The sequence below is a fragment of the Chiloscyllium plagiosum genome, unplaced genomic scaffold, assembly GCF_037043375.1.
Source record: "Chiloscyllium plagiosum isolate Xiang-an unplaced genomic scaffold, Cpla_swu_hap1 HiC_scaffold_20, whole genome shotgun sequence".
In the NCBI taxonomy this organism is placed as follows: Eukaryota; Metazoa; Chordata; class Chondrichthyes; order Orectolobiformes; family Hemiscylliidae; genus Chiloscyllium; species Chiloscyllium plagiosum.
In genome coordinates, this window is record NW_028270158.1 from 16,550,293 (window position 1) to 16,572,373 (window position 22,081).

The window sequence follows — 22,081 nt, forward strand, 5'->3', positions numbered from 1 at the left end:
GTAGAGGTGTTAGTCTGATCCCTGTTATCAGAGTTAAGAAGACAGCATAGAAAAACTTCACAAAATCACAAATCTAACTGTACAGAATTCTGGAATAGTGGTGCTGGAAAAGCACAGCAGTTCAGGCAGCATCAGAGGAGCAGGAAAATCGATGTTTCGGGCAAAAGTCCTTCATCAGGAATACAGGCAGAGTGCCCAAAGGGTGGAGAGATAAATGAGAGGAGGGTGGGGGTGGGGAGAAAGTAGCATAGAGTACAATAGGTGAATGGGGGTTGGGACGAAGGTGATAGGTCAGGAAGGAGGGTAGGGAAGGTAGCAAAGAGTACAATGGGTGGATGGGGGTGGGATGAAGGTGATAGGTCAGAGGGGAGGGTGGAGTGGATAGGTGGAAAAGAAGATAGACAGGTAGGCAAGTCACGGGGACAATGTTGAGCTGGAAGTTTGGAACTGGGGTGAGGTGGGGGAAGGGGAAATAAGGAAACTGTTTAAGTCCACATTGATGCTCTGGGGTTGAAGTGTTCCGAGGCAGAAGATGAGGCGTTCCTCCTCCAGGCGTTGGGTGGTGAGGGAGCAGCGGTGAAGGAGGCCCAGGATCTCCATGTCCTCGGCAGAGTGGAAGGGGGAGTCAAAATGTTGGGCCACAGGGCGGTGTGGTTGATTGGTGCGGGTGTCCCAGAGATGTTCCCTAAAGCGCTCTGCTAGGAGGCGTCTCCCACCCCCACCCTCCTCTCATTTATCTCTCCACCCTTCAGGCACTCTGCCTGTACTGCCTGTATTCCTGATGAAGGACTTTTGCCCAAAACGTTGATTTTCCTGCCCCTCGGATGCTGCCCGAACTGCTGTGCTTTTCCAGCACCAATAATCCAGAATCTGGTTTCCAGCATCTGCAGTCATTGTTTTTACCTAACTGTACAGGAGACTACTCAGACACTCACTTCTACACTAGCTCGCCACTGCAGCAATCTACCTGTGATACTCCCCTGCCTTCTCCCTGTCGCATCCCTCCTTTTCAGGTAGAGATCCAAACCCCTATTCAAAACAAAGTTAAAAATTACGTAACACCAGATTATAGTCCAATAGGTTTATTTGGAAGTACTAGCTTTCGGAGCGCTGCTCCTTCAGGTCGTTGTGGAGTAAAAGATCATAAGTTACAGAATTTATAGCAAAAGTTTACAGTGTGATGTAACTGAAATTATATATTGAAAAAGCCCTGGATTGTTTGTTAAGTCTCTCCTCTTTTAGAATGAGCATGTTGGTTTCAGTTCTTTCATATGTAAAGCACAGAACATTTAAAAGCTACATTCTCAAGTGAACGTAAACAATTGGTGTCATGTCGGCCCAGATAACGCATTAAAGGTGTGAGCTACCCTGTGTGAGGCTGTCTGTGCCCCAATGATCAGACCGATACTAATCGAAAAAAATGGATTTACAGAATCTGACATGGATTCATGCAGTTTTTGAGTAAAGTAAAATGTAATTCTGCAAGCACAAATTCACCCCACAAACTTATACGTATGTCTGCATGTGGGTGTATGCATATGGGGGGGAAGAGAACGGAGGTTGAGTGTCTGTGAGAGAGTGAGTGTATGAGTGAGAGTGTAAAGGGGTAAGTCTGTGAGAGGGTGCATGCATGAGTGTAGGAGTGTATGCGTGAGCGTATGAGAGAGGGTCTGCGTGAGTGTATGGGCCTGTAGGAATGCGTCTGTGTGAGCACAGTGTAACAGGGTCACCTATAGCATGACATGAACCCAAGGTCCCAGTTGAGGCCATCTCCATGGGTATCAAAACTTGGCTATCAGCCTCTGCTAGGCCATTTTGTGTTATTGCTTTCCTGAAGTTGACTTGGAGAACAGTCATCCGAAGGTCAATGGTCGAATGTCCTGGACTGCTGAAATGTTCTCAGATGGAGAGGGAACACTCTTGTCTATTGATTGCTGTGCGTTGGACTATAACCTGGTGTTGTGTGATTTTTAACTTTGGGTACACCCCAGTCCAACAGCAGCATCTCCAAATCATGACTATTCAATACACTGATTAATCCTGCCACCACCACACACTCAGCCAGCACATTCAATATTCTAACCAATTGCAATATTAGGTAATTGATAAAAGCAGCAAAAGCAATGAGAAGTAATTTCTCTTTGCTTCTTTAGTTTTATACCTGATGCCTCCATTATTAAAACCTGGAAATCTATATGTGTATTAACTACTCTCTCAACTTGTCCTGTCATCTTCATTGATTTAGTGGCACATACTTGCTGATACCTCTGATCTCATATCCCCTACAGATCTGTGGTCTATTTTTATATTGTTCCTTGCAATTTGAATTGTTTCACAAATCTGCTATTTGTCCATCCATTCCATAAATCTTTGAAGTTCTACACCATTTTTTCTCACTCTTTTCAATGTATCCAAATTTTATGACATTCACAACATTGAAAATGTGCCCTAAATACCATGATCCAGGTTATTACAGTAAAATCCCCATGATACGGATGCTAAGCATCCAGAATTCTCATGCAAATAACATCCAAGATTCACAAGTGGAATCCCAGATGCTTGGGATCCAGATAAAAGGTAATTTACGGAATTGGCAATTGGAAGGGAATAATGGATCAGATGCTTTATTAAAGCTAGATCAACGGTTACCTTTTCGAAACACATAGAATCACCCATTATGGAATGGCAGATCAGACTTAATGAATGAATGGCCTACTTCTGCACTTACATCTTATGAATCAGATTCTGGAGGAGAGGATGTATCTTTGAAAATTGTGACTACATTACCATGCGTAGTCACCTTGGTATCAGGTTTGTGCAGAAATAGTATTTACATACTAGACTGTTAACACTTAAATTGCATTGTTAGCAAAGTTATGAAAATGCACATCGTTAAAATACATATATGGTATTTCATGCTGCAGTGCTGGAATTGGATTATTTTTAAGGCAGTTCTGAGTTACTTTCCTTTTGGACCTTAAAGCATCCTTCTTGTCTATTTTAGCATGGCTCGAGTCCGATCTAGCTCAACTTGTTTTCTGTTGATTTCACTGGGCAACCTAACTACTTAATGAAAAACTACTTCATGAAACTCCATGAGTGTTGCAGGGGCACAGTCCAATGCAAACTCCCTATGAACAGGCAGCAAGATTGTAGCTGTTGGTAGGTTTGTGGGCTACAATGATGCCTACGAACACACAAACGGCTACTGATGAACCTAAAAGACCCTATACCAACAACCAGCAAAACAAATGTAATTTACAAAATACTATGCAAGGACTGTACCAAACACTATATCAGACAGACAGGCAGAAAACTAGCCACCAAAATACACAAACACCAACTAGCCATCAAAAGACATGACCCACTAGTATCTTTACATACAGACGAAGGAGGACACCACTTCGACTAAGACAACGCATCCATCCTAGGACAGGCTAAACAGAGACATGCACAGGAATTCCTAGAGGTTTGTCATTCAAACTGGAACTCCAATAAACTCATCGATTTGGACCCCATTTACCAACTCTCAGAAAAAGAACCGGAAATGACATCATCCACCTTAACAAGACACAAATAGAAAGTGGGACAGAACACCAGTGCTTCAATAGAGGCTCACTGATGATATCACCTAGCATGGTGACAAAACGTCTGAGAAAAAACCTACCAGCTCAGCGAGCAAACCTACAACCTGAACCTCAATGTGAGCTACAAACCTTCTCAAAAATCACAAACGGTTCACAGTAATTCAGGTATGGGCTGACTAGTGCCTTGTATAATTTTAATAAGACTTGCTGATTTTTAAACTCCAGTTCCTTTGAACTAAAAGGTCATTTTCCTTCTGCATTACCTACTGGAACTTGGATGCTAGATTTTTGCGATTTACAAACAACAACCCTCAAATCACTATGTTGGAGCCTTCTACCATCTTTCAAAATTTAAATAACATTCAACTTTTCAATTCTGACAATGCATTCACATCCTTAATCCAAGTTGTTAACCCACAGGTTGCCATCCCGAAAATACCTCGGTTATGCTTATTGTATCTTCTATTAGTTAGCCAATACCCCATCCATGCTAATTTACTACCTCTAATACACTGGGCTCTCCTCTCACTAAAAAATTTGCCTTATAAGCAGTACCTCTAATGCCTGAAGGAAATCCAAATATATTACATCTACTGGTTCCCTTTAATCTATTCAGTTTGCTACCTCTCAAAGAACATGATTGATGCTGGATTCCCTGCTTTTCATCATTTATATAAATGATTTGGAGGTGAGTGTAGGAGGCATGGTTAATAACTTTACTGATGACACTAAATGGTGGACAGTGAGATTATCTCAGAGTAAAATGGGACCTTGAACAGCTGGTGCAATGGGCAGAAGTGGCAGATAGAGTTTAATTTAGATAAATGTGAGGTGTTGCATTTTAATAAGGCAAATCAGGGCAGGACTTGTACAGTACAATAGTAAGGCCCTGGACAGTGTTGCCGAACAAAGCGACCTAGGGGTGTAGGTGCATAGGTCCTTTAAGATGGAGTTGCAGGTCGACAGGATGGTGATAGCGGTATTTGGCACGCTTGACTTCGTTGTTCAGAATATTTGCGTACAGGAGTTGGGACATCATGTTGCAGCTGGACAGGACACTGGTGAGGCCACTTTTAGAATACTATATTCACTTCCAGTCACCCTGCTTTAGGAAGGATGTTATTAAGCTAGAGAGGGTTCAGAAAACATTTACAAAGACGTTACCAAGATTGGAGGATTTGAGTTATAGAGCAGCTAAATAGGCTGAGGTTTCTCCCCCGGAGCACTGGAGATGAGGCATGACCTTATACAAGTTTAAACGGTCATGAGGGGAATGGATAGGGTGAATAGCCAAAGTCTTTTTCCTAGAATGGCGAAGTTCAAAGCTAGAGGGCATTTGTTTAAGGTGAGAGGAGAAAAATTTAAACAGGACCTGAGGGGTAACATTTCATGGTGGTGTGTGTGGAATGAGCTGCCAGAGGAAATGGAGGGAGGGAGGCACAATTGTAACATTTAAATTGCATCTGATGGGTATATGAATAGGCAGAATTTAGAGGGATATGGCCCAAATGTTGTTAAATGGGACTAGATCAGATTGGGATGTCTGGTTGGCGCAGATGAGTTGGATTGAAGAGTCTGTTTCTGTGTTGTTTGACTATGAATATGTTAAACATGATTTTTCCTTCATTGTTTTATAGCTGTACTGTTTTACAAGTAAGGATCATCACAGTACTGTCATCAATTTGCATGAATTGTAACTTCAAAAATTTAAGAAAACACTGCCTACAGTTGGATGGTAACTTCAGTTGAATTACAAGTGTTGAAGTTAATTTTAAGGAAAAATGTCAATTTACCCAGTTAGATTGATTAAAAATGTTGGAGAGAGAGTTATATATTTACCTGAAATGTTACTTGCACAAAAATAGCCAAGGTTATTGTAGCAGCTTCAGGAAATAATTACACTTTGTGAAATTATCCTGCAAAATCTATGCACTAGTTAACAGCTACATCTGGGTCAAAAAGAACACCAGAATCCTCTTTCAAAACATCGGGTTAGTTTTAACCTAACCCACCTGCAGGAACTAGAATGGCTGAACCCAGAACTCAAAAGTGCACCGTCTGAAATCAATGCAAATCAATCATTAGACAGGAGCTTAAAATGGGTATCTGATCCAATCCACTCAGTTGTCTAATGGTCTAAACTTACACATATGTATGCATATGTCATCTAGGCAATAACATAAGTAAGAATATTACATTAATAACCACTGAGGACAATTTTGAGGATTATGTAACACTTATAAAATGTGGCTTTTAATTAAGTTTATTCTTTATGCACAGTGAACACAGGAAATCTTCTTTGCAGCTCCCTTACACCCCCACAGTTACAACTTACTTTGATGCTAAAACCTTTTTGTTACTCAGTGTCCATTCTTCACTTTTATTGAGCTACAGTGCTATTTGAAAGAGAGACCTTAATTGTGAGGATAAAAGCCAGGAATTTAATAGCGTGTTATGCCCTTCCTTTCAAAACTGACATTTATTTTTCCCTTACTTCAAGTTTAGCTTTTATGCCAATGTTTCAAAATACCTCATTGCTGTACTTGAAATACCAGTAGATTTACATCTCAAATGATTGAGTGCTTTGAAGTCAGATGAAGGGCATCACAGATTTTGTGTAAACTGTAACATTTATTGTTAAGCTATAAAGACAAGCTAAGATAACCTACTTGGATATATCTTTTATTTCAGATCTAACTTGTGCAAAGCCAACCAATTTCCCCTATTCAGTTTCATCTTTTGAGAAGTGATGAATAAAACAGAATCACATCCGGATAAGGCTGATCAGTCAAGGCTTCTCTACAGCAACCATGCAGTAAGAGCAGCAATGTGAATGAACAGAGGGCTGCGCAGCTGGGAATAGCCAGTGCCCAATCGTTGCAGCTATTCACAACCAAATGATCAAAGCTGAAGACTAGGTCTTCTGCAGCTTAAGGATGAATATAATCTAATTTAAAGCCAAAGCTAACTGAACTCCCTTAATAAGATTAGTTTGATGGTGGATTTGCTTTTGCCGTATTGAATGTGAATGGAGTAGAGATTGTGAGAATCCAGGCCGTTTCTGGTGAAGAATTTATGACTGTACTGATGGAATTAAACCCAATCTGATTATCCTGATGCAAAGCTATCTCCAGTCAGAACAGCTAGAAATTAACTCTCTACTATGTCATTGGCTGAGATTTCTTACTTCAGCAAAGAACAGTGCACTGATATTCAACAAGTTTAGGGTCATGATAAATAAAATTGTGGCTAATAGCGTCACTAAAATGTCACATGCTACTCTAGTTTTCCTAATCAATTAAGCCATAAACATTCAAATACTGAACTCAACTTTTTTTAAAAAATTAATTCATGGGATGAGGGCATCACTGGCTAGGCCAGCATTCATTGCCCAACCATAGTTGCCCAGGCAGTTAACAGTCAACCACATTGCTATGGGTCTGGAATCAAATGCAGGCCAGACTACGCAAGGATGGCAGTTACCTTCCCTGAAGGACATTAGTAAACCAGATTGGAGCGCATATTGTACATATTGGACTACAATCTCAAATTTGCTTAATTTTTTTCACTTTGTTTACAAATTCATAATTGTATACAAACAGCAGCAATCTTCATTCCTTGGAATCTGCTCGGAACTTGGATCCAGAACTGCAACTTCACATTATAATGTAAATGGCTAATACAATTTTGTTTTGCAAGTTCTGCAAAACAAAGGCTCAGTGGGATAGTAATGTGGAACCATTCAGCATTAGCCAAAATCAGAGAAGGAACAAATCTAAATTTTCAATGTAAACCTTTTACAGGCATGCTGTAGATATCAAGAGAACTTGCCAGTATACCATACAAATTGTTCTTTAATAATTTTTGGTAATTGAAAGTTGTAGAGGAAATGAGAACTGACAATGAATCTAGGACTGTTATGTCCATTAGTGTCCCTGTTTTTAATTTCAGCATGATTCAAGTATGCAGTAGATAGCATGGAAATGTGAGATCCGAAACCACTTTGTAATACACCAATTTTCAACAATGAACTAGGTGCAGAAATAAAATTACAGGTACACAGTCCTTTATCAGAAACCCTTGGGTCCAGCTGATATTCCGAAATCTGAAAAATTCAGAATAAGTGAGTTTAGTGATGAAATTTTAAAAATCTGTCCGAACAGCAGATGCACCTGTAGATACTGTGGGCCCTGAGACAGAATTGATGTCTGCCACCTCCCCACCCCCCCTCAAATCCCCCGTCACATCTAAGTGACATGAGTCAAGTAAGTGTGGAGTTGGGTTAACTGTTTGCACGCCAAACAACCTTGATATGGAGAAAAAAATCTTTGAAGCTTTTCAGATTTCGGATAAAGGATTGTGCAGCTGTACTTGTTTTGTTTTTTTTTATTTTTTCACAAAAAACTACATGTCCTAGTTTGGTCTTAAGATACAAACAGCTATTTTGAACTGAAAGAGATGATCTCAATGTGATTATATTGATAATCAAGCACAAAGCAACCAAATGGGACAAATTTCATTAACTGGTAAACAACACATTCTAGAATTAGTTCAGGTTCACTGATCAAAAGCATCCTTTTGAATTCTGCTGGCTTTGAGATCAAATGATTTAATAAAAAGTTATTTTCTGGTTAATGGTCTTTCCCAAGATCTTGCACAAACTTGATCTTTATTGCTCAAGTGGACCATTTTAAGTTTCAAATAAATATCACAACATGAAGTACAAGTTGGAGTATTTATGATCTTGTTTTTGAAGCTGACATACAGCTAATGTTATCTCATGCACAAATACATGAGATGTTATCTTTTCGCATTAATATGACTCATCATTAATTAGCTACAATAACACAAGTTGAATATTTTTATGGCATATATACATAAGTACAAACATCAGTTACAATAAGGCATCACTGCCTATTTTGGACCTTTATCAAATTAAATTTGCATGTTTAAAACATAGCTCTTAAATAGTATTACTCCACAAAGCTGTCATACATACCTATCTCCAGGAGGTCTATAATAAAATTTAGGATTTGAACCCCTGTAGTCAACTGGGAAACACCAATACAATCAATATTTCCTTTCCCCCAATTGACTTCTTTTCTCTTTCCACATTCCCAATAGTTTGTGCCTCCTGTACCAGAAATAAAAAAAAATGGAGGGAGTATTATCCCACCCTTCCTGGCACTCAAATTGGTTTACATCCCAATTAAAGGACTTAAGTATTTGAAGAAATAAACATCCTAAAGTAGTGTTGTGATGTAAGAACTGAACTAAAATCAAGTTGGCAAAATATCTTAATATATTGTTCTGGTAAAAGTCCTGACTAAAAAGGGCCTTGAAGATTTATACTGAAGTGTATTTCCCTGTATTTAATTAGTCTTGAAAGTTAAGTCCAGTACACTTACCAAGCAACATCTGGCAGTAGGGTTCTACACCTACTACTATACTAATACCGATAAAAGGTTCAAGGCTCTTGTAATAATACTTCAAAGATAACTCTTAAATGGCAAAAAGAGGAGAATCAGCCACTGATTTTCTTTTTGCTTTATATAGGTGACTAACTGACCATAAATAATGAAGCAAGTGGTCATCTGTCAATTTATTGCAATGCAAGAATCAGTCTTTGATAAATATTTGTGTCATTACAGAAAAATATCCTGTGGAAACTGTTCGCAGCAATTTTCAAGAATCTTTGGTTAAGGTTATTATGCAAGGAAGTTTACAGAAATGCATCACTTTATTGAAGCAAAATTGGTTTGAGAAAGGATTCCATCCAAAATGACAAAGCTTTTGCTTTCTTACCTGAAGATATCTAACCTCATGAGTGCGCTTTGATTTTTTTTGTGTTTCAGATTTAACACTTGAAGGCTTTCTTTCACTATTTAAATCTTTTTGCAGAACACAGGCAGAACAAACTCCAATCGAAAATAAGAATGCATTTCACAATATTAGTTGTTACTCCAAGTCAGCCATTATCTGCGCAATTTTAAGATTTTGGTAAATAGGACAACAAAAGGAGAAATGGCTAAGAACAATGAGATGAATGAAGCGGAGTTAAAATCTACATTTCTGTTGAAGAGTTTAAAAAGCAACAGTTTTAAAAACGTCTTTTGCTCACCTGTAGAAGGTATATTTGAGGGTGCAATACTTACAGGAATGTGAGGTAGAGGCACTCGCCCATTTGCTTTGGCACTTTCATGCATCTCCCGTCGATGTTGCTTTCGGATTCTGTATGGTGGAATTCCATCTCTGCCCAAAAAAAGGAGGCAATTTCATTAAACATGGCAGAGTACAGAATTATAAGATGAAATTGTTCATGCCACTTTGGAAACTACATCTGAGCCAAACAATAATCTGCATCATTATTGCACTTCTCATGAATATTCGACTGAAAACAAGGTAGCAAGAGGAGGAAAACTAGAAAATATTGAGGCCTCTACAACAAATAGTTTCAGTCAAGAAGTGTTCACTGGACGTTTTTCCTCTAGTACAAAGAGATGTCAACTGTAGGAAAAACAATGACTCGCTTCCAGAAATAGTTTGAAGAAAGTTAATTTTCCAATCCTCTGTTGTAAACACTTATCTGCATAACAATGAGAAAACTCGCGCTTTCAACTTGATCATTTAAATCACAGGGCCTCAACAGTAACAAGAGAGCCAGAAACAACTGCTCAAAAAACAATATTTACAGGAGTTTAAGGTATACAACCCTTGAAAATACTAGTGCGAAGAAGCAAAACAACAGTTAACAGATTCACCTGCTTGAAGAATCCATAAGTTAAGCAATTGGCACTATTCAATAACCATTTTCAATACATCACTAACCTGAATCATGTTCTCTACCTGACATTATCCACACATTTCTATATCTATACTGTATATACACATGTAAAAGTCAAATTTTTAGACTATTTTTAAAGATTCAATTTATAGGGTCGACTATTACACAAGTTTTGAGGGGCTGAAATTCATGCTGCAGTTCAAAATACTGTATTATTAGCAGAGGTCAATTTGATTATTCAACTAATCCCGGGTGAAGAAGAAAAACACAATGAATTGCTGGTAGTAATTTTGTTTATACGTACCAGTACGAAAATGTAACATGTTAAAGATTCATTGAAATCCTGCAAAATCACATGTTCAATGTCAGGGACTGGTATAATGGCACACTTAAAATGAAACATTTATTAAATTCTGAACATGTAAACATCCTGAACTTTCCCGCCAAATTCTTCCGTTTCCCTCCTACTTACACTTGTATGTGATGAACCTCAGCAACATTAACAAATTTGTCAAAGAATTAAAGATATACGTAGCTAATATATAATCACTTTTATTCAGATATAATGGCATAATTAAAATGATTAACTTTTTAACGATATTAACTTTTGGATGTAAAGTGAACATAGTGTGATAAGTATCGATAGACTTATTACTGGTCTGAATGAATGAATCAAAACATACTGTAGTAAACAAAGTGGGCTAAGTAGAATTATGAATGAATGAATGCGATTTTGTTTAAGTGGGTAAATAGGAACATGCAGTTTCCCTTATAAGGGTTGACTTTTACACGAGATATATGGAAAATCGTAGAATATTTGGTCAAAAATAAGGGGTCGACCTTTTCGTGAGATCGACTTTACACGAGTATATATGGTATTTAAATTTCCTATATTGAGCACGACCTATTAGCATTATTTTTCTGGAAACAATGGCAACTTCATTTCATTCAAATTTAATAAGGCACAGAAACTATTGGTCATTCACGTTTTCTCTCTCCAAGTCCAGAAGGTGATCACTGCATGCATCCTGTATTTGTTAAATCTGGCCTTTATTAATGCTTATATTGTGTAAAGCAAACCCAGTTTTTTTTTTAAAAACTGCCCAGCAAAGGACTGCAAAAACCGACTTTGACAACACACAAAAGATGAGAAAGCAAATCTAGTGAGAGATATTTTGCAATTTCATCTTGTAAATTACAGTACCAAATATGCCACAATTCTATACATACAAATACATTTCCACAGAATATATTCTATTCTTAACAATGATGTGTTTGTATATTAGTTATATTATTTTATATTGAGGCTCATGTGAAAGAGAGGAGTCAATTTAAATGGGAAATTGTGAGATTATAAAGCAAGAGTGATTTGGATAATAATAACTAGGATGTGTAAAGAAGGGAGAATATACATTTGGGAGTGTATGAGCAGAAAAGAATAGTAATTGTAAGACAGACTTAAACGCGTTCTCTGAAAGTGTGCAGCATTTGTAACAAAACAGATGAATTGTTAGCATGAATAGAAATATGTATAGACGGATAATTATCCTATATTCATTTTGCCCAAATCTTGGACCTGAATATTGTTAGGTATTTGATATTTGGTAATAGATGAAGTATCTCTATTAACAAATAATGCAATTGGTACAGTGGTGAGAAACCAAATTAGCTCACGAGAACAAGACATACAGTTGGTTTCATATTAAAAAATATGAAAGATGGGAGGTTGCTTGTGGAAGTACAGGCAACTTAACAGAACACTATGACAGCATACATAAAGAAATAAATCGGACATGTACAGTACCATAATAAATCATGGCTGGTTTTAATCCACATGCAATTCAGGATGGCAAAGATAGCTTAGAAAATGCATTCATATTGCAAGCTAATGTAACAACATCCCTCAAGAATTGAGGGAGACAAAGCAGGAAGAATTGAGGTCACTTAGACTAACGTCTCTCATAGGTAAATTGCTGAAATCCATTATTAAGGAAGCGATAACAGGATACTTAGAAAAGCCCCAGGCAGAACCAACATGGTTTTGTGAAAGGGAAATTTGAGTTTAATTAAATTAAGGCCTTTAACGAGTAACAATAAGTTAGATAAAAAGGTAGACTTGTAAACATGGTGCACTTGGATTTCGTAAAGGCATTCAATATGGTGCCAAAGGTTACTACACAACATATGGCATAAGGATAACAAGCATGGATAAATAAGTTAGTTAACAAATCCTTATTAATCCTAACAGGAAACAGAGCAGGAATAAGTGGGTCTTTTCAGGTTGGCAAGCTGTAACTAGCAATGGATCATAGAGATCAGTGTTGTGGGGAAAAAAACAGAACGGAGAATGCTGGAGACTGAAATAAATGAGCATACAAATTGCTGGAGAAAATCAGCATGCCATGCTGCAGATGTGGATAGAGAAACAGAGTTAATGTTTTGAGTCCAGTAACTCTTCTTCACGGTTAGGACCTCAACTATTTACAAACAACATCAATGATTTAATATCATTAAGTACCATGGGGGAAATATGAATGCACCCACTAACAGGAAACATTGGGAGTGTTGCTGAACAGAGGCCTTGGAGTGCAATTCACAGTTCCTAAAAGAGGAATCACAGGTAGATAGGATAGTGAAGGCAGCACTTGGTATGCTTTCCTTTATTGGTCAGAGCATTGAGTATAGGAGTTGGGAAGTCATGTTGTGGCTGTACACGACATTGGTGAGGCCACATTTGGAATATGTGCAATTCTGATCTCCCTCCTGCAGGATGGATGTTGTGAAACTTGAAAGGGTTCAGAAAAGATTTACAAGGATGTTGTCAGGGTTGGAGGGTTTGAGCTACAGGGAGAGGCTGAATAGGTTGGGGCTGTTTTCCCTGGAGCGGAGGAGGGATGAGTGTCAACCATAGAGGCTTACAACATCATGCAGGGCATGGATAGGGTAAACAGACAAGGTCTTTTCCCTAGGGTGGGGTTGGGGAGTCCAGAGCAAGAGGACATTGGTCAAGGGTGAAAGGGGAAAGATTTAAAAGGGGCCTAAGGAGCAACTTTTTCATGCAGAGGAAGTGGAGGAGGCTGGTACAATTACAACTTTTAAAAAGGCACCTGGATGGATATGTGAGTAGGAAGGGTTTAGAGGGATACGGGTCAAGTGCTGGCAAACGGGTCTAGATTAGGTTAGGATATCTGGTGGGCAAAGATGAGTTGGACCAAAAGGTTTGTTTCTGTACTGTACATGTCTATGACTGTACGACTTCACTGAAAAGCAGTATCTCATTTAAATGGAGAGACTGCACAACTTAGTGGTGTACGGTGATTTGGGTGCACTGGCACAATCACAAATATTAAGTGTGCAGCAACAGCAAATAATTAGGAAACCAAAATTTGGTATTTATTGTCAGGGAAATTGCATATAAAAAGGAAATGCACAGGGCGTGGATGAAACCACAACTGGTATAGCTTTGCTTTCTTTATTTGCAAAAAGATACTAAAGCTTTAGAAGCAGTACAGGAAACATTCAGTTGACTCATTCCTGGAATGAAGTTTCATTCTCTGTAAAATGATTGAACAAGTTGGGCCTGTACTCATTGGAGTTAAGAAGAATAAGGTATGTACTTAATGAAACATGCAAAATCTTGAGGACTTTTGATAGGCTGAATGTTTCCTCTTGTAGGCAAAACTAGAACTAGGGAACAGTTTAAGAATAAGCAGTCTCTCTTTTAAGCCAGAGATGAGAACTTCTCTCAATTTTTATAGGATTTTCTTCCCCAGAAAAGTAGCAGGGGCTAGGATTTTGCATTATTCAATGCAAAATTACAAATTTTGACAGATAAGTTATGACACATTACAGGAAAATGGAGGGGAAATCAGAATCTGATCAGTCACCCGAATGAATGGAGAGCAAGCTGCAACGGATAAATGACATACTCCTGCTCCTGAATTTTACATTCCCATAGTATATTGAAATAGCAAATAGCTATGAACTTCTAACACTGGATCCAACTAAAACAGTTTTAAGTCACTGGCAACTTACTTATATTTTCAAGAAAAACCAAAGTGAATAAGAAAAAAGACATTTCACTTGAGTTACCCTGAATTATTTTATACTTCCTCAGGATTGCTGTTGGAAAGAGCAATTAAAAATTTAATTATATGGGCAACTTTAGTTATAAGGTAAGTCTGTCGAAGCAGGATGATGATCCATGTTACCCAGCATATGAATATATAGAGTTCAGATTCCCACATAGTGGTGCTGGGACATTTTGTTTTACACTTCAACGCCATCCTAAAGAGAAGAACATGTCTTTGTTCACATAATCATGGCAAACCACTGATAATGGCCTCTAATCTATCCGGTTTCAAACACATGTTCTGTCCTGCTGTGCTGGCTTTGATGTTTCCTGGATTGATTCCCTAGTGCCACCTTTGAACTTGAAAGGTTTGACTATTTTAACATTATTTGCCAACTCATCCATTAGCAGCAAGTTCAAACAAAGCCACATTCTGATTCATTAATTTCACATGCCCCTCCTACTCCTCTTTAATGAAGTACAGCACAATGGATGCTAACATTTAATCTTGAAGACTCCAAGGTTGCACTTATGATTAATGAAAACAGTGTCATATGTGCAGACCTTTTAAAAAAGATGTACGATCAAACATTTTTATGTAGTTGCAGAGTTGAGGTTTAAAAATCACCAAATTTGTTATTTTCTAAACAACATGTATTCAATTCTATTTGAGTGACAGTTATTTGCTTCCTATTCAATTTTGTAAAATTGCTCCAGGCAAAAATAAAACATTTGACAAATTAAAAAATGTATCAAAACAGATCCAGAATACATAAATTATGCATATTTTGAACTGAAGAGATGTGTATTTTTACACAATTGTCAATAATCAACAAAACTTTTTGAAGCAGAAAGTCAAATCCAAAATACAGTGTATTCTGAAAACAGAGCATAATTAACTCATTTAAGGTAGTTCCTTTACAGGATACCGCCCTTCTAGAATTGCTGCACTTACATTACTACACTATTACAGTCTTGTTGCACTAGACTGCAAACATTGTCTGCATATTAAATTTGATTTTTTAAAAAAGTTACATTAAAAATTGATCCTTATTGATTGGCTTAATACCACAATATCTAAATTATAAAAACAAAACTACCAATGGGGCACCATAAGTCACATTTTATTTCAACTTCAAGCATAGTGCAGCAAGATAGCGATGCCACATATTTATGATAAAAGTCCTCCACTACATGCATTTATCTTGGTCATTGTCCTGGCACAGACTAAAGAAAATGCAAATTAAATACCAATAAAATCCCCATGAAACAAGTAAATTGATAGTTTTTGGTGGGGGGGGGGGGGGGGGGCGCAAAGATGTGCTCAAGATGCCAGACGTAGCTGACATTTTTATTTCTGCTGCTCAAGGTGTATGCAAATTGCATGCTTATTTATGACGAGGACTGAACTATTAACACTTGGGGAAAAAGCATTTCAAAACCTTATAAATACTAAGCACCAGTATATGGTCACCACACATGGCGTGGAAAATAGAATGTTATGGCATGCTGGGAAATTTGTCTAAACCACTTTAGTTTAAGGAGAAGAAGCTGAAAGGGGTCAGCAGAAGAATAACCAGCAGAAATGTGAAATTTGTACATTGATAAAAAATTATCAAGGGGGCTCCATTTAGAGTGGTAAAACCTTGCATAATATAGAAAACGTGGAAAATGAAGGAATAAAAATCATGGAAGTCATCAGCATTAGCAATGTAACACCAATGTTATCATAAAGCCAAGACCCTTTAGAGAGAAGACAATTAAGGGAAAATTAGATGAATTTTAAAAATGGTATGAGTAGATGCAGCAATTTGTAAAATTTTCTTTTTAAATGTTATACTTTTAACTTATAGTTGTGGCATTATATAATAGCATAAGATTATTATATGGTTGCTGACAAGATTTGAAAATAACATTTGATCAGAGATGATTCAAAAACTTTTTTTATATTACAGTACATTCAAGGTCAGACAACTACAGTGGCAGACTAACTAGATAGATTTATTTCATTCATCTAAATGTACCTCCATTTACTCTGATATGTGCTGCCACATGCTAGAAAACTTGCAGGAATTCAGAATTAATTAATTGTCTTATACAAACATTTTTATTTTATAACATGCTTCAGGGAGAACATATACCTGAATCTTTAAATATCATACAACTAACCATAACCTGCAAAATATTTCATTGTCAAAGACTCATTTTTGGATGAAATGCTACGGGTAGAACATTTACTGGCATTAACTGAAGAGCAGGGCGTTCTCCTATTTTCCCAGGCAACAGTCCTCTTTTAATTAAGACCAAAGACAATTAAATTGGCCAATGATGTCATCAGCTGCCACATGACAATGATTGTACTTCGAAAAATAAGTTATTCAAAATGAAACATTTCCAAAATCTTTTGTTTTAATTTCCAATTTGAAGCATTGCCTTTTTTTCTTCCCCCTTCAGGTAGATGGGGAGAAAAGGGGAATATACTATCCAGGGAATTTCATGAGGGAATCAAAGTCATATGATCAGTATTCCCACTATTTATTTATTTGTGCAGTTTGCATAATTTTCAACCCCATTGCCCAGAAGTCCATACCATCTCATGTAAGTGCATTCCAAATTCAGAAATTGCTGTAGAAACTCAGCAGGTATGCAAGAAAGCAGAGTTCAGAACTTCACAAAGGTCACTAGGCTTGAAATGTTACCTCTGCTTTCTCTCCAGAAGTTACCACAACTGTTGAGTTTCTCATTTTGTTTTTGTTTCAGACTTTTAGTACTGCAGTTCTTTGTTTTATTTTAGCATAGCAAATTTACATGTTTTATCTATCTATTCTTAAATATTTTTTAAAAACATCTTCCTATTCAAGGTTTAAATGACCACAGGAAAACCTTTGTAAAGAAACAATTCTCTTACAAGTAACAGGAACTGTGTGGATTACACAACATTCAAATTTAAATTGTTGTTTTCATTAGAGAATAGAGACCATAAGATAGGCGAAGTACTGGCCATTGAGGAAATATCAGAATGCTAGCATTCTGATTCATACCTCCTGCCCTTCTAAATTATCAAAAGATTTATTTCCATAAAACTGGTTCTACAGATCTCTTTGGATAATATAAATCAAGGTTAAGAATCCTAAGGGCATTCAGCTTTAAACACAAGCTGTATATCAATTTTTAATTTCCTTCGATACGATGTTATGAAACAATTTCTTTACCGGGAGCAGTATCAGATTCCAAACATTAGATTGCATGCACTTCTGCTGAAACAGTCACACCAATAGGTTTGCCCAAGTCTAATACCCTGGCATTTGAATCGCTTTCATATTGCTCAATGCCTTCTCTTGCCAGCTAGCCAGCAACTCTCCCAGGAAACCCTCAAACTACAGATAAGCTTCTTCAAAGTGTTTCACAGTTCACTGAATGAGCACAACGAAGGGACATCAAACTTCCTTTTTTTTGGGTGTAAACCTCTACCCAGAATGCTAAGAGCTATGTGTAATGAATCTCTTTCCATCTCTTGCTTTTATCTGCTCATTACATAGGCCCTGTTCCTCTTAATCTCCATATAAAAAAGAACCAATGCTCCCCGCAGATCTAGACATGCTGAGCCTTGGTCTGTGAAGAATCCAAATCTAATTTTATGCTGAATTCTGCTTATAATGTTAACCCTAGCCTGTTTACAACAAAACTGATTCTATCTTAAAAAAAGCTAAACAACGTGAATTCAAAAATAGATTAGAATTTAAAAAGTTTTTTCCCCCCAATACTAGTTAGAATGCTTATAGTTGCCTTTATAATCAATTCCAAATTTTGTTTTGCACAAAGCTGTAGATTTTCTCTGGCCTAGCCAATGTGAAATCAGTATTCTTAATAAGGGTCTGGGATATTATCGTAAGAATAAGTATGAGTTTATTAGCTGTCACCATTATGATGGTACAAAGCTGACAAAAAGTTCCAGAAATGCACACATACAGTAAAACATAGAAAACCGAAAGCTGCTGTCAAGTTAGTCGCTCCTCCACAGCTTTGCTCTAACAATACCATGCCAAGAGCTTCAGAATTCAAATATTGTACCACAAATTCATAGTCTTGCATGTAATTATACATCAAACATGCCAGGAAAAAAAACGTCTGTTGGGGCTTACTCATTCAAAAGTGAACTGTTAGCAAAGTCTTAATTATTGCCACACTTTTTTTGGCAATAAAAATTAACTTTTATCGTGTGGAGTCTCATTTCTTCAGCTTTAATGATTTTTAAAAAAAAACTCTATACCTGTCAATCCTAACAAAATTCTTCCCATCTCTATTTCACTTACTGTACTTCATTTCACATTGAATACTTTCAGAATCTGGTACTTCCAATGATGAGTTTGGACAGAAGGGGGTTCCGAAAATTGTAGGTGTCAATGGCTGACTACATCTTATTGATAGGCTTAGATTTTCAAAAAAAAAGTGTGAGAGTGCTGCCTGTCCACACACTTCTAAGTAATAGCTTGTTGAGTTCATTATAGAGCTCCTTAAACAGCATAAGTAATAGATAGCAATTTTCAAAACAGCCAGCATGGAGAACAGAGGATCGGAGGCACAGTTGAGCTTAGCTGTTGAGAACACAACAGAGACAATAGTTCTCATAATGCAGCATAACAACTTTGTATTAAAAGGAGTGTGTGAAACAGAGCTGTCATGCAGTGGTGCTAGGCTGTTGGCGATAAAGCTGAAAGGTTTGATTTTGAAAGGACAGCATCAACTGCACTCGGGAAGAATAAAGCTGCTGGCATCCATGGCAATCTCTAGCCATGCCTGTTTGGTCAGTTTTGCTGTTGCCCTTCTTCCAGAAAGTCAGTAGGATACAGCTTTCCTTTATGCTGCAGTCTTCATCAAAGCCTTAAGGGAGGGTTCAGAAAAATGGTCAGGACCACCCAGAGTAGCAGTCCAAATAAGTGTAATATATTTAAACAGACAAAAGGGAAACCAAAGACAACAGTAATCCCCCAGTCATGGCTGCCATTTGCCTTTTCAATTATCCATCCATGTCTAGATCCCAACTCCTGCTTCAGCCAACACCTCTAATTAGCACCAAATATGCCTCTAGGCCCTGACTGATTGCAGCTTTATGGCTTCCAACGGGGTGATAGGTCAGAACCCAGGCACTGGGTTCCCAACCTGGAATAAACATTTGCCGCTAACCCAGGCATTAGGTAAAAACAATGACTGCAGATGCTGGAAACCAGATTCTGGATCAGTGGAGCTGGAACAGCACAGCAATTCAGGCAGCATCCGAAAAGCTTCGAAATCGACGTTTCGGGCAAAAGCCCTTTGCCCGAAACGTCGATTTCGAAGCTTTTCGGATGCTGCCTGAATTGCTGTGCTCTTCCAGCACCACTGATCCAGAATTTGACACTGCTTGCCTCATCTTCGATCCTTAAATCTGTTTGGTTCAAAGAGACATCAGCTTTCTCTCCTTTTCACACAAGGCCTGTATTTCCTGTAGAGGACAGTATTTCATACTGTATCAGACACCCAGTGACTGCAAGTTACTGCTCAACCACAAGATGTCTGTGGACAGGTGTAAGCATAATCAGCAGTGAGTAGTATTCTTCTGATACTGACCACAAAATTCCAGCCATTATACTACTTCATGTGCAGGTATCATTCTGTTAGTACTGTCTGACAGTGCATAAACTTATCTGTATTTTTAAAACAGCAACATTAATTGTTTGAAACCTTAATAATTAAGAAAACCGTGATTATAAAGTTTAACCATTGCCAAGCTAGGAAAATATGCAAATTGGAACGCAAACTCAGATCATTGAGCATAATTGCTGTTTGCTTGTGCTAGTGAGGTTTCCGCTCCACATGATCTTTCATGTCAATGCAAGAATGAAGTCATTTAATGTGTTATTTTATGGGACTAGCTGTATCTATTTTGGGGAAAATAAAAGTGTGGATTTGCTATCCACAAGTAACAATAAGGTATAGTGGTTTTCTGTTTTTCATGTTGTTATGCTTTGTGCTCTTCATTGATGTTAGAACCACTTCTTCCTTCATGTATGCACAAATGTCAAAACATTTGCGCATATATGTGCTATAAGCCAAAGGTATGGATATTAAGGTGTTGATCTCTTCATCTATACATTTCTACGCCATATTGTCAAATTTAAAAGGGACAAAAATTCAAGGTTTTCAAATTGAGTGCTCTGAAATCTCTCAATCACAATCTTATACCTTATTTAAATTTAGTGTCTTAAACCATCCATTCACTCCCCAGATGGGCAGAAGCTGTCATCTCAGTCACTAGCCTATGTACATCTTGAAACACGATCATTACCTACCTGGGCAGGCAGATGGGAATTAAAACCCTGAGGGTGTTGACACATGAAGGTCAAATGTCGTATTAGTTCTGGACACAAAACATTGCAAACCAAACTTACAGGTGATTACAAAAAAATGCAGATTTTATAAATCTGAAATAAAGACTAAAAACATTTAGACGCTTTTTTTTTTACAAACATTTTCTGCTTTTTTAAACTGGAAACCTTATACTGAGTTAGCCATAAAATCTTCAACTAGTACTTCACAGGGTAGGATACAGATACACAAAACCTTGGTCTAGAATGGATCACAACTCACTTAATGCTCAGAGACAATTAAAAAGGAAAATAATTGTGAATTTCTGATTTTACAACATTTTGATGCTTCTACGACAGTAAAGAAATTAGTCATTCTAAATCTGGAAAGACTTTAAAATCAAACTGAGTAACCTGCTAAAACATTTCTCAACTGGTCATTTAACATGTTGCAACAACTTGACATTTAGCAGTAACCGAGTATGAGTTAAATGCACTTTCAGAAATTCCCCTAAGTATTTTCAGAGAAAAACTTTACTGGAAGCAGGTGGAGGTGATGTTGCAAAATTTTGAGAAACAATAGCTTAGATTCCACAAAGCTCTAAGCTTTTGATGGCTGGACTCAAAATTGCATGCTATCAGATCTTTGCCATTAAAGAGAGCCACATTAAATAACCAGTACCCTTCCACCGACACCCTCAACAACTTCTCCTTCCAATCCTCCCACTTCCTCTAAACCAAAGGGGTAGCCATGGGCACCTGAATGGGACCCAGCTATGCCTGTTTGTCAGATGTGTGGAAGTCAGTCTTCCATTTTTACACCGGCACCACCTGGCAACCTGTCCCTCCGCTACATCGATGACTGTATCAGCGCCGCCTCATGCTCCCACGAGGTTGAACAGTTCATCAACTTCAAAAACACCTTCCATCCTGACCTCAGATTCATTTGGCCCATCGTGGAAACCTCCCACCCCTTCCTGGACCTCTCCATCACAGTCTCTGGCGACCAACTAACCACTGATTCCCACAGCTACCTAGGCCACCTCCTCCCACCCTACCTCCTGTATAAATGCCATCCCTTATTCCCAATTCCTCCACTGCAACTGTTCCCAGGATGGACAATATTCCACCTCAAAGTCCCAGATGGCCTCCTTCTTCCACAATCACAATTTCCCTTCCAGCATGGTCGATGATGCCCTCCAGTGCACCTCCTCCACTTCATGCACCAACGCCTTTGAACCCCACCCCTCCCAACACAAGGAGGACAGAATCCCCCTGGACACCATCCCACCCC

General features: G+C 38.0%; 1 protein-coding gene across 6 annotated transcripts in view; it reads right to left on the minus strand.

Moving 5' to 3' along the window:
• The window catches only part of axin1 (axin 1), a 130,714-nt gene that overhangs the window by 29,747 nt on the left and 78,886 nt on the right, over window positions 1–22,081 (minus strand). For all 6 annotated transcript variants that reach the window (XM_043711956.2, XM_043711948.2, XM_043711951.2 and 3 more), the window contains one exon: window positions 9,743–9,839. In XM_043711956.2, coding sequence (XP_043567891.1) covers window positions 9,743–9,839 — 97 coding nt within the window. The remainder of the gene's footprint in view (window positions 1–9,742; window positions 9,840–22,081) is intronic.